Below are 13589 nucleotides of genomic sequence, written 5' to 3'. Positions count from 1 at the left end.
TTAACCATTATTTAAGTATTAACTTACTCAACTTAACCATTTACAACTTAACCATTATTAAAACTTACTTATATCAACTTAACCATTTATTAAAAAGATTTGCAGAATAAGTTTGAGTTTTTCTTTATTGAAATTTAGCTATCTTAGTTAAAGTTAGCTATCTTAGTTAGTTATCTGATTTGAAAATGGGATTCACTTTCATTTTGTATGCAAAATTTGGCACTTTAAATCTCCAATTTTTCAATGCATTTTAATCTTTTAAAATAAGTCTTTTTTTAATTTATGTCTCTTATTTATAAGTTTTCTTATACTAATAATTAAAAAAAAAATATTACGTATTTGGAAATTTGTAATATGGTTTATAATATTCCGCATACATTCTTAATAATATATTACGCGTATTTTATAACTGCTTGCAAATTGGTAATTTGGTGAAATTACCAATTAATTTAAGCATATCTTAAGATTTTAAATTTCAATTAATAATTTAATAAATTTAAATTATTAAATATACTTTAATTTTATGGGTTTTTTATAGAATAGAATTTTCTTATTAACTGATTAAAAATCAACTTTGTTTATAGAATTTACATTTTATGGTCGAATGCTGTTTTATTTGTTTTGCTATTATGAAAAATATATATATATATTAATATATGAAAATAAATTATAGAGGCATAAAGAATTTATTTTTCTTCTTGAAAACGATATTAATAAGTGTATAATCCAAAAGGATAAAAACTGGGGTAAAATATGGGGTTTCTATATGTTGCCTTTATTACATACTAGAAATACATTTGGTGTTTCTAATAAATCATCAGAAGACTGACATTTTATTAGAAAAAAAATCCTTTTTAAATGTGATGTTGGTCAGAAATCACTACACTAGAAAGGATAGATATTCTTTTATATTTCAAGAAAGAAATATGGACATGTGTCTGCAATTTTATAAGAAAATGTGATGAAAATAGTTTATTTGTAACAAAAATAATCCTATGGCCCCTGACCGCCCGATATCGCCCCGTTCGACAGAGATCTGACTCAGGCGCGCGCTTTGGGGCTGTTAAATGAGTTTAAGGGGTGAAGGGTATTTCACGATGAGCTCTCCTTTAAAATCTTTTAAACTCATTTAACCGCCCCAAAGCATCTGAGTCAGGCCCCTGTCGAACAGAGCGATATCGGGTGGTCAGGGCTCATAGGATTATTATATGCATATAAATTCAATTTCACCTTAACTTCAATTTCATCTTTTAACGTATAAGAAACACTTCATGCTGTTTAATTTACAACTCCGTGAAGATTTAATTTCTTTGCCAAGTAGCGATAAGAGTCGATTTATTTTTGCTTTTATAAATATAGAAAGGCAACCAAAATCTTCAGACACTTCAAGGATTTTTTATTTATTTATATATTTGGCATTACAAGATCTAATGATCTTACAAGATACTCTCTACTTTCTAAAACTCCTTCTCGATTATTTGGTACTATTAATAATTACACATTTTGCCTCGTATTATCTCAAATTTAGTTAGATTATACATTTTACTTAAATGATAAAGTAAAATAAGAATAAATTTTTCCCAATATGAATTTTTATTTGAAGGCTTTTCTTTATAAATTAGAACTTCTTTGAAATAAAAAAGAAAATGATATTTCGAAGAGTTATAAAATTGTATGTATATTTCTCTATCTCCAACTCTAAATGCTTAGTAAAAGAATATTTTAGATAAATTTTAATGCGGCAGATATTTTGGTAAATTTTAAAAACTGGGAACCGAGGGGAAAATTCCTGAGTTAAAATATTAATATAAATAGATAGTTTCGGAATTTACTGCTTTTTTACTTGTTCTAGTTTCTTTCTGAATTCGATTGGAATTAATGGGAAATGATTTATGAACTTATTGTTTTTATATTAGGTTCATGAGACTTAATACTGATTCGTATTAGGCATTTTATTTTTGAGGTTACTTTTCTACCAATTAGCAAGAGAAAATATCTTAAAACACTTTAGAATCTCCAATTTTTTAAAGATATATCTTTAAACCTCATTAAACAATGATTCTTATTGATGCTTGTTTAAAGAGGATATGCACAAATTGGTTTTCAAAGAAATTACGGGGGGGGGGAGGAGGGAGGGAATTATATCTTTTTCATTCTTTTTTATTCACAAAATATTTTTAACATTACAATAAATCAAATTAGAATTCACTTCTTAAGTATGCTTCACATTATAATAAATTATCGCATTACAGATGTCATTTTTCCAAGTACCTTCACTCATAAACCGAGAATGAACAAAAAAGATATTTTGCAACCGTTATCAAATTTAATCCCATCAAAAATTTTGTTTAAAAAAAAGAATTTCTTCAGATTTAAAATATCGATCATTCTTTTCAACTGTATGAAGGAAAGCACGGTCATGTTTGAGAAATCTTTTTTTTTATTTTATTTATTTATCCATACACTTCAAAAATAATCTTAGCCTAGTCTTGAAAGTGGGAACAAAAATAACTGAACCTGTTATTTGTACAATAAAATGTTGAAAATGTGCTTACGTATGTCAAACTTTTCCCGCCCAATGATTTTTCCAAACAAAAAGGAAAGCCGTTTAAGGAAAAGTGCATTTCTCGACAACTTTGGAACCGGTAAGCTGATTTTTGCTTTTCTCCGGGTGTTATTTTTTTTTCGAAAAGAAATACTCTTGAAACATCTCTGGAATGGTAATGCCTTAGTGATATTCAACCAGCTCTTTCCCGTGCATCGATTTTTCTTAAGGCTACACACTATTTACCGAGGAATTTATTTATCAATAACAAAAGTGCCTGCTTGAATTGTTTCTTTACTGCGGTTAACTCCTAACGGTACATGGAAAATTATGATGTGCAATAGCGCCGCTACACGCCGTAAAGAATCACTGTCCTAAGCTTTACGACTCGTGGAACACTAGTTTATTTACACTACTTAAGCTGAGTAACAATAAAGGAAGCCTCGAATAAAGTGAAACAGATGTTCCACAACAATTCAAAATGTTCTTTACCAGTGTCATTACTTGAATCGTGTCTCGAGTGCTCGTTAGAGGGAACTGCTGAAAAACAATTCTCGTGGACTTTTCCATTATGAAGTCCAAATCTGACTTTTCCTCATTTTGCAGAGCGAATAAAATTCCGTCTTATCTTTTCTTTATTCTTCTCCCCCCCCCCCTTTTTTTTGTAAAAAGAAAATCTTCATCGTCTTCTCATTATACGATTCGAGTAAAGGTTTTGAGGTCTTAATTAAAATTCTGCAGCTGCACGAATATACCTGGAAGCCTCATTTGCTTTTCTTCCATTTTATAAAACGATGAGCTTATTTTTTTTCCCAATAATCTTTTATCTGTAATTTCATGGAGCAGTTGGTACTCAATATTTGTATTATTCTTCCTTTCTGATCTTATTTAACAGATCGAAATTAAATTCAGAAGATTAACAAAAATATTAAGATTCATTGAATTTAAGCCTATTTCTAATCGTTGAACTTTTTGTTAATCCTGCTATTTGAATAAAGAATTCAAATTGAAGTTAGCAAGAAATACATCGACATGCTTTAACTTTATTGCACTTCACATAGTAATTATTGATTCCAGAAAACTTTTACATAGTAATTTAACAAAAATAATAAAAATTAAATTCTGGAAAGTATTAATAATGGAATGTACAATTCACAGAATTTTTTTATCATCGTGACTTTTAAAGAAGTAAAAATAGGAACTATAGAAAAGCAAAAAGAAATATAACTGAAAGGCAACTAAATTTTAATTAATCAGTTCATCATATCCTATTTTCATAACATTCCTTTCATGATTTGAACGTTCAGTACTGTGTGCTTTTGGTGTTTCGTTTTAGGATTCTTTAAATAATCATTTTTTTTAACAAATCGTAATATTGTTTGAGAAAGAAAACTTTAAAAACGGAATGAATCATTTTTTAGTGAATATTTTAGATTTTGTTGAATATTTCTATCATTGTGTTGTAGTAGATCAATACGCAATACATGCTATCCTAACAGCACAAAATTCATTACATTATTTTTGCGATATCTTTATAATACTGTATGGCATTCCGAATATCGAAGAACATCGTGGCGATATCATAGAATAACTTGGCTAATATTATAAGTGTTCAGGAATACTTAATTTTATACATTTCATGTCATTTTTATTATAATATGAAAGCTTTACAAAAGTTTATTTAAATTATTTAGAATATAAAATACAGCACAATTTTAAAATTATTTCATAAAATGACAGGAAAAGATTAATTAAACAGACAAAGGGTTAAATAAAATGAATTTGACGAATAAAGAATTTAATTCGAGTAAGCAGGTCATCATATTACTGAATCGATTAAGATCTCGATTCGAGTTGAAAAAATATTTTTAACTAGGTGATGCAAAAGAGATATTTATAGTTAATGCCTGATAAGGGTTTGGAAAATTAGTTTTTTGTAAACTCGGTAATGATTAATAATTATGATTGTTAATATTGATTTCCTAATCTTAATTTCGTAAAGCAATTTCTTCCACGTCGCTAATCCCGTGATTTTTGTATTCTTTTGCAGTCGATCTCAACAAGTTTCTATACCTTCCTGCTCGAAAGGCCGCTCCCACTCGACCACTTCGATTCCCTCTAGCGCATTCAGCAGACGGAACTCTAGGGAAAGGAAGACCGTTTGTAGCCTCCATCCTCTCACCAGTGCTGAGATAGAAGCTTTCCACGAGGCACACGCACAAGGAGAAGATGATCTGCAGGTAAATAACACGAAATGTTGATACTAACTACTTACCAAAAGAATGTCCACAGATTTTGTAACGAGCATGGATTATCGATTGTGGCGCTTCTTCTGAACATTCGTTTTTAGTCAATGGGATGAGGTAAAATGCATCAAGTACAAGAGATGGAAATTTAATAATGGTGGCAACCTAATAATTGCCTCAGAAACTACACAAATATTATCTTGTAACCTTTTGATATTGTCACTAATAATGTTTAAAAAATACTTCCAACTATGCTATAGTTGTAGAATACTTGAGAATAGAACTATTTCTGCTTCAAGTATCCTATTTTTGATAATTTGTCAATAAGTAATTCGAAATAGTGAAATTACTAATTATATTTCAAGCACAAGAAGTATGAATTTAATAGCGATAGCAATCTAATGTCCACAGAAATTGAAACACAGCATTTGAAATAACAGGAGTATTTACTTTAAACGCATATAAACTTTTGACGTTGTCACCAGTACTTCCAGGGTGATATAGTCGTAGAATACTTGATGTAGAACTATTTCTGCTTCAGATACTGATTAGAATTATTACTGCTTCTTTTGCGATTGATTATTTGCAGATACGTAACTCGAAAGAGTGAAATGACTCGCTATTTATCAAGTACAAAGTATGGAGATTTAATAGTGACGGTAACCTGATAATTGCATCTGAAACAACACGAGTACTTGTTTGAAACTTTATAACTTTTTGATTTTGTCACCAGTATTGTGTACAAAAATGCTTCCAGCAATGGTATGGTTATAGTAGAGGTAGAACTATTTCTGCTTCAAGTATTTTGCGTTTGATGATTTCCCGGTAAGTAACTCAAAATAGGGAAACTAATAACTATTTGGTTTAAAATCTGTGAATATTTCTTTAAATATGCATGGATGACTTAAATTGATGCTTTGAACGAATGTTAGTTTCTAGTCAATAGAATGAGATAAAATGCAGCGATGTTATATAATTTTTGAAATACAGATGTTGGAAATTTAATATTAGTGATCACCAGGTAATTACATCTTAGACAACATGATTACTAGTTTGAATTGTTTAAAACCTTTTAACGTAATTACCAGAGTGTACAACATTTCAAGCTATGTTAAAATCGTAGAATATTTGAAGCAAAACTATTTTTGTTGATAGTTTAAATAGAGAAATGGGGCGATTTATGATCTGGAGAAATTCGATAACAAGTTATTTTTTTCTCGCTTGTATTGGGGTTGTTCTATACCCCTTTTATTTATTATTTGGTCCTAAAAAAGAAAATAAACTTCTGAAGAGGTTTAAGAATCTCCGGAATATCTCGTAGCAGTTGCTACTGAGATATTCCAGAGATTCTTGAAAGGATTGGTCGATCCATCCTATACACCGACAGAGCTGATACTGCTTCAGGTATTCTCGGATTTCAATATTCTCAGGAAGCAAACTGTACACAACGTTGTTGACTATTCTGTAGTGTTATAAAAATTTCAAGCTAATAATATCTTGCATCAGCTGTAATTATGTATTTGCCTCTATTAATTTTCCAGACCTTGTATAACTTTATATTGCTCCAATTTCATCGCCCTAAAACTGATTTCGGTTTTGATTGATAAAAGATTTTATCATTTTAAAAACTCAATAATACATCCATCATTATGGTGGTCTAGTAGCTAATTTTTCTAAACTGCCAGAAATGCGCATTTTCTTCTTTTTTGGAAGAATGCTTTGAAACACGCAAGTAATTATATTTTGTGTTGTTTCAGTCAATAAATGTAGAAAAGCAAAAATTAATTAGTATAAATTTTGTATAATCTTCTGATCCTGTATTCTTGTATATCATTTATAATCAAGCACTTAATGATAATCGGAACAGTCTTTTCAAGAGATTTCAAGAGATTTTCCGTGTCTGTAAAGTTTCTTTTAAATTAAAAGTCTGGCTACATGAAAATTTCAACCTATATTTTGTTTACCATTTGAGTTAATGAAACTCCTTTGATATATCTTCAAGAATTAATCATATTATTTCACGAAAATTCTAGATTCAGATTAAAACGCCATTAACACACCTACAGAATGACTCAAATGTTAGAAAAGAAAGAAAAATCCTTTCACAGACGCATGTGCAAATGTTATTTGCATTATTAGTCTTCATACCCGCCTACTACTTCAATAACCTCTAACCTAACATTGGAGTACTCAAAATACTCACAAATTGAATGGACTACTTCACACAGTCTTAGCAAAATCGGATTTCATTAATGACCGAAATGTATCCTGCGTAGGTTTTATAGGTATTCTAATAAAGTAATGAATTTTCAATATATGCACTTAAAATATACATGGTAGAGATATTAGAAAGAGATGAAAGATGAAGAAGAAACTTATAATAGTGAATGTTTTTACTATTATAAGTTTCTCTTAATTACAAGAATTGCATCTTTTTTCGTAAGATTTAGAGCAAATAAACCTCACATGATGTGCACCTCGCATAGCAAGCAGAATAAAATGCAAATAAAGTAAGTGACTCGTTTAGCGAACGATGTTTCGCATAGGGAGGAGCTAGGAGACATTGCAGCGTCACATTTTGGATTAGCATGTAGCAATCCGTATTGAGCGCTTGTTTGAAGAAAGCTGTTATATCTATATGGAAGAAGTTTCAGAAAGGTTTAAACAAATGCCTGTGATGGACGAAATCTTGTCTTCAAAAATTTTTAAGTTATTGTTTAATAACTAGAAGGAGATAACAATTTCAGCAACGTGGCAACCAATGAAATTAGAGAGATGCGAACGATATGAGAAATTCTTGTATTATATGTTGAGGAATAAGAAATCATTGCATCATATGTTGAGAAACATCACTTTATAGAGCAATAGCTATGTGTGCTATATATTCTTTAACAATAAATCTGTATCTCATTTTCAGTAAATTAGGAGTGTAGCTGAAGTTAAATGGCTTTAGACAATTTTCTTGATAAAAAAGGTACTCATTATAAATAATGAATTACATTATTATAATTTAGTTTAAGTATTTTTTTTTCGGAATAGTGCGCATTTTCCAACTTAGATTACTAATGTAATATATATATATATATATATATATATATATATATATATATATATATATATATATATATATATATATTTCACTTAGCAAGTGTTTTGCATTACGAATGAGATTCGGGAGCGAATTATGTTCGTTAAGTGAAGTTTCACTTATGTGTTACTTCCAAGAAAAAGACTTTCAAAATAACGGCTTGAGTTAGGAAATATAAAAGCAAGAATAGTTCAGTGTTTTTGTAGGTTTTTATATTATTATTTTTCAAAGTTAACACACATTAATCATCCATGATTTACTTTTTGATTATATCATTAAATACTTTATTCAGATTTTTCACAAGCAAGGATACTAGTATAATAGTAATTTTATTCTAAAAAAAATAGAATAGATGAATGAATAAATCCTTCAAAATAAAGTGGAAATTTGCATTTTAAAAAATAAAGACTGTGGAAATTTAATAATGTCAAGAAAAAAGAAAGGATATGAAATTTTACTATTTTCTGAAGTTTTAGGACAAATGAAAACTGCGTCACGTTACATCATTTAAAGCATAAAATTTTTAATTAGTTCACTAGTCTCTAGCTTCAGATATAATTCTTGAACACTAGTTTCCAGAAAGTTTCTGATTTTGTGAAACGAAAGCCACTGAAAACTTCGTTGAAACTTTTTATCATATGAAGACTGGATGAAGAAACAAGGGGAATGGAATCGTATATTATAACAATATTCAGTATTTCCATGCATTGATGTTACGAAATCCATATTGTGCAAAACTTAGAAAATTTTGTACATCTACCGTGATAATTTTTAAAATATAGTTTGCTGCATTTTACATATTTAAAGTTGTGTAACACCACTGTCTCCTTAGGCTGTAGCTCTCATCTCACTGTAATACTCAAAAGATGTATTTCTGGATACAATTTCTGTGCAAAAATAATTTATTATAGTCTGACTTGAAAATAATTCATTACGCTCGTCTGTTCGTACTTGACTTTTGAGATACTCTGTCTTTGGACATAATAAGAGTTAAATCTAAATTGCAACTAAAAATAGCCCTCAAATTTATAAATAAAAAATAAAATATATTTTAAATTTATAAGGCTGACCACCTTATACTATTACCTTTCCAAATTACCATTATCTTTGGAATTGAATTAGATAAAATTCATATCAATTTGCAGTTGCTTACATTGAAGTGTAATAAATAAGATCATTAAATATATTTATGTTATTTTCCTAATTAATTCAGTTATTCCTTTTTATCTGAGAATAGTTTCATATAGCCTCAGCTTTCAAATATTTCAGCTCTTTAAACATCTTTCATTTTATATCCAAATTCCTTTATTTCTTTTTTTAACGTAATAGCAGATATAACCTTTCAATACTATTCAGCTCTTTATTTTAAAAACTTTTTATATCTACCTTCTTTCTTAGTGTATTCGAATTTATTTGAATTGTTTGCAGAACTCGACAACAAGTATTACATTTTCCGAATTTCATTCCTTCGAATATTTCACTCCTTCCAATTCTAAAGAAATTCAAATTTATATTGCATTGTCTTTGAAGGCATACATTTCTTATGCCAAAATTACTGACATATACATTTTAAAAAAATAACGAAACTATGATATTAAAAATGGCAAAAAAAAATATTTTATCTTTAAATATCAAGTTGATATCGAAATCATTGGATTGCTCTCTGTACTCCTGTTGTTCTTGAATTATTCATTTCATTCTTGAATGTTCGTTCATTGTTTTTTAAGTTTAAATAGATTTAAATTTGAAGTAAAATATATTGTTTTTAACCGTTTTATCTTCTTTTATTAAGTACAAGTATAAATATATAGCGAACTTTTTCAGTAGGAAAAATTTAAGTTGAACAAGTTTGACGCAAGAGAGTGTTTCAATTTTAAGTTGGTAATTAAAGTTTTATGCTTGATTTGAATACTTTACTGTATTATTGTTTCTTCTAATTTTAAAATTTAAAAAGCAGTTTTTGTATAAAATCACATTTAATTTTAATTAATTCAATTTTCAAAACAAGCTGATTATCAGATCACTAAATATATAGCCGTATATAGAACTACTTTTTTATGTCGTTAGAGATTTAAATGTGCTATGTTCGATATCATACTTTAGATATTAAACACGGAAAAATATGGAAAATATTTTAAATTATAAATATAATCCATAAATTAGAGATATAACCAAATTTCAAAATAATAAAGTTTTAAAAATTATTCAATAACAATTTTTTTTTAAAATCAGTAGGATACTTAACTTTCTATACACCTTTAAGGAAGTATTAGTTTTGTTTAGAAAATCTCAGTTAAAAACGCATACACGTGTGTGCTGAGATCTAGCTTTCCATATGCTTGTGTATCATATTTAGTGAATATAGCAACCAATTTTATCTAGTCCTTGAAGAACCTTGCCATTAAAAATTAATATCTGTCCAGTCTCTTATTGTTGATTTAGTTGAATTTAAAATAATGCTCCATATTTCTGTACTTCTTTTTACTCCATTTTAATTTAATAACAGAAACAATTCATTTTTATGATTATGAATAAGTTTAACGCGAAATTTTTCACATATCATTTAAAAATTAAGAACATAATACAATTTCAGCCCTTTTGTTTTGAAGAAGTGCCAATTTTATAAGAATGCAATGAAGTCATATTTTTTTTCTATAAATTAATACTAGAATTTGTATATCTCAACTATTTATTTGTTGTTTGAAGTTCTGAATGACCAAATCCCTTTTACAATATTTTTTATATAACTTCTAATGAAAACGTCAATCCAATTAAAATTACCTAATATTTTATTACCTATATGATCTACTGGCATTAATTAATTAACAGGTTACTTTTAGATAGTAGACAAGTCTTTGAGGTTAAGCCTTTTGACCCTTCCTAGAAGATAGGTGGCAGTTTGAAAAGCAGCGACGATCATTACTGCTTTTAATAATGACTGTAGGAACGCCTCCCTGGAAAAGTTCTTAAGAGAAAATAGTCTGCGTTGATAATAAGAGAGCGGTAAGCAGGGGGAAACTTTCTGGTTGCCAAATTAATTATTTTAAAAAGGTCATTACTTAAGTTAATGCTGCGGGAGGGAAGAATTTTAAAGTATAAGAATTTCTTGTCTCTTGATCAAAGCGATAAAAATATCCTTCTAGTTTCATTAAAGAGAAATTAATGGGATGTGGCTGAATGTCATTTTTTTGTGTTATTTGTCAGTCAGCAAACCAGTTTAGTTGGTTCTGTGGATCATCAAACTTTTAATCTAAGAAATATTATCTAGATATTTGATTTATCTAGATTATTTTTTGATATCTGATTAATAAAAAATCTTATCCGTATAATTTACAGATTTATTTCAATCATTTTTTAAACTTAAGGTATTTTTGCTAAGGTGTTTATTAAAACGTTTCAAAAAAAGAAAAAGAAATGAACATTTGTGCTTTCTGATCATTTAACTTCAACCGAAGCCATATATTAAATTTTTCTATTTTATTCGAAATGATTTTGGATCTCGATTATTCTGTTCGTATGGGATACTAACAGATGCGAAAAGCTTCAAAAACTCGAGAAAAAAAAATGGTTTTCTAATAGGGGAAGGTAGAACGGAAATGAACCGCTCAGATTCAACGCAAATCGAGCAGAAAGGCCAAAAAATCCCTTAATGGGCTGGCAAAGTTTTTTAAATTACAAGAAGGTATGAGGATGGGATAGTGGTTGCTTTCCAAATTGTTGAAAAATAAAATATTCCAGACTTAAGCATTTAAGTATGTGGAAGGTATTCCCTACTTTCATTATATTATCTGTAATTTCTCTGGAAATCTGTAATTAAATAAAACTAGTTGTGCAGCCACTAGTCGAGTACAATTTTTATGAACTCGCTATTAAAAACTACTTAAGTGCATCTAATTTCGTTCCAGTTTCGAAGAAACTGCATTTCATCCATAAATAATCAAAGTAATAAAGAATTTTGGAAAAGACTAACTTAAAATTTTCTGTAATATTTAATGAAAAGAGCTATAATTCAAAATGTGGTTTCGGATTTGGTTCCTTTTTTGCATGATTGTTTTCATATAAAAATTATAAAATACATTATGAAACAATGCGAATTTCTTTCATAGCATTTTACTTCTTAAAATAAAATTTACTTCTGCATTTAATATGGGAGAGGAGACGAAAGTGCGCTGTTAATAGTAAATTTAATTTGAAAAAACCAATCTGTTAAAAAGAATGTATTTGTAATGTTTTTAAATCTCCCTTAAATCTTAACTTAGAACATTATATATATACACACTATATGGATAGGTTAACATTACAGTGATGCAAGTCCTTTTTTTGGTTTGTTTTCCAGAAATTAACGTAACGCAAAAACTAATGAATCATCATCTAAAATAGAAATGTTGTAATGTTATTATTTTAAGATCTCGAGGATCCATACTTAACATTTCATTTTAAATGAATTAGTGCATTAATTGTAGATAATTTTAAATTTTCTCTTAAACCAGTGGTACTGCTCACTAATGAATAAAGTTGTAATCTTCACCCGCATAAAATTTTGGACCTAAGGAAAAGTCATGAGCTTTACGTAAGCTCAGATTTTCAGAGATCCATTTAGAATTTATTCTTTGTTTCGTAATATAACAAAGAAAGCTTGGTGTGCATTTTTGGTCGACTTTTTTCATTCAAATAAAGCCAAAATTTGGCACAAACTACAAGATCGCATACTAATCTTCATTTATATATCATTTTGTTTCGTTATTAAACTATCAAATTTACTTGCACAACAATATACATATCGTTAGATTTGATGCGAAATTTCATATAAATCTAAGATTGTCTTGCTAAAACTGCGTCCCAAATTTCATTTATCTAAATCGTTGCGTGTTTTTGAGCTGCCCCACTTATTCACATCAGAATGTGAAGCCCAATTTATGCTCAAGATTTCATATATTTGGTTCAAAATTTGACACAAATCTACACTTTATGTGCTAAAATAGTATCCCAAATTTCATATATGTAAATCATTGCGTTTTTGAGCTATCATATTTACGTTCATTCATAGATCAACAGACAGACACCCCGTGGTCGAATTTGGTTCAAAATATGATAAGAATATACAATTTAGATTCTAAATGTTTGTACCAAATTTTATGTGTCTTGTTGCTTCCATTTTATAAATACCAAGCTCTTCTTTCTAGATCAAATACACCGAAGACTTTCTGTAAATGGCTTTCGTTCAAAATTTGACAGAAATCTGTAAATTTTATGTAAAAACCGTATGCTAAATTTCATCCATCCAGCTCAAAATATTTTGAATTATCATGTTCATAAAGAAATGGCTATAATTCGAAAAATTGGTTTCGGGGGATTTGAAACCTGGAGATTTAAAATCTCAAGTACGAATATTTAGATGATCAGAATACTTTGTATGTATATTTCGACTTAAATATACAAACAAAATAAAATTTTATAAAATTAAGTGAAATTAAATAAATTTACTTGACTATAACTTTAACCCATGCATGTAAGACAGTAAAGCATTGAAATATAACAAGTTGATGGTGTATTATGAAAAAACACATGACCTTAATTTCATATAAGGAAATAAAACGATTGAAAGTGAAATATAATGCGAAAACAAAGCAGTATATTTAATGATATTATAGCAATGTTTATACCGCCGTAGGTTTGTAAGAAATATGATATTAACAGTTTCTATTAAATA

General features: G+C 28.6%; 1 protein-coding gene across 2 annotated transcripts in view; it reads left to right on the top strand.

Annotated features, from left to right (window-relative positions):
- LOC129978693 (cGMP-inhibited 3',5'-cyclic phosphodiesterase 3A-like) overlaps positions 1-13589 on the top strand; it is a 679937-nt gene that overhangs the window by 495327 nt on the left and 171021 nt on the right. For both annotated transcript variants that reach the window (XM_056090656.1, XM_056090657.1), the window contains exon 4: positions 4596-4785. In XM_056090656.1, coding sequence (XP_055946631.1) covers positions 4596-4785 — 190 coding nt within the window. The remainder of the gene's footprint in view (positions 1-4595; positions 4786-13589) is intronic.

This window comes from Argiope bruennichi, chromosome 1 (genome assembly GCF_947563725.1).
Source record: "Argiope bruennichi chromosome 1, qqArgBrue1.1, whole genome shotgun sequence".
Classification (NCBI taxonomy): Eukaryota; Metazoa; Arthropoda; class Arachnida; order Araneae; family Araneidae; genus Argiope; species Argiope bruennichi.
The sequence above is the reverse complement of the archived record's forward strand: the minus strand, read 5'-3'. Positions and strand labels throughout refer to the sequence as shown.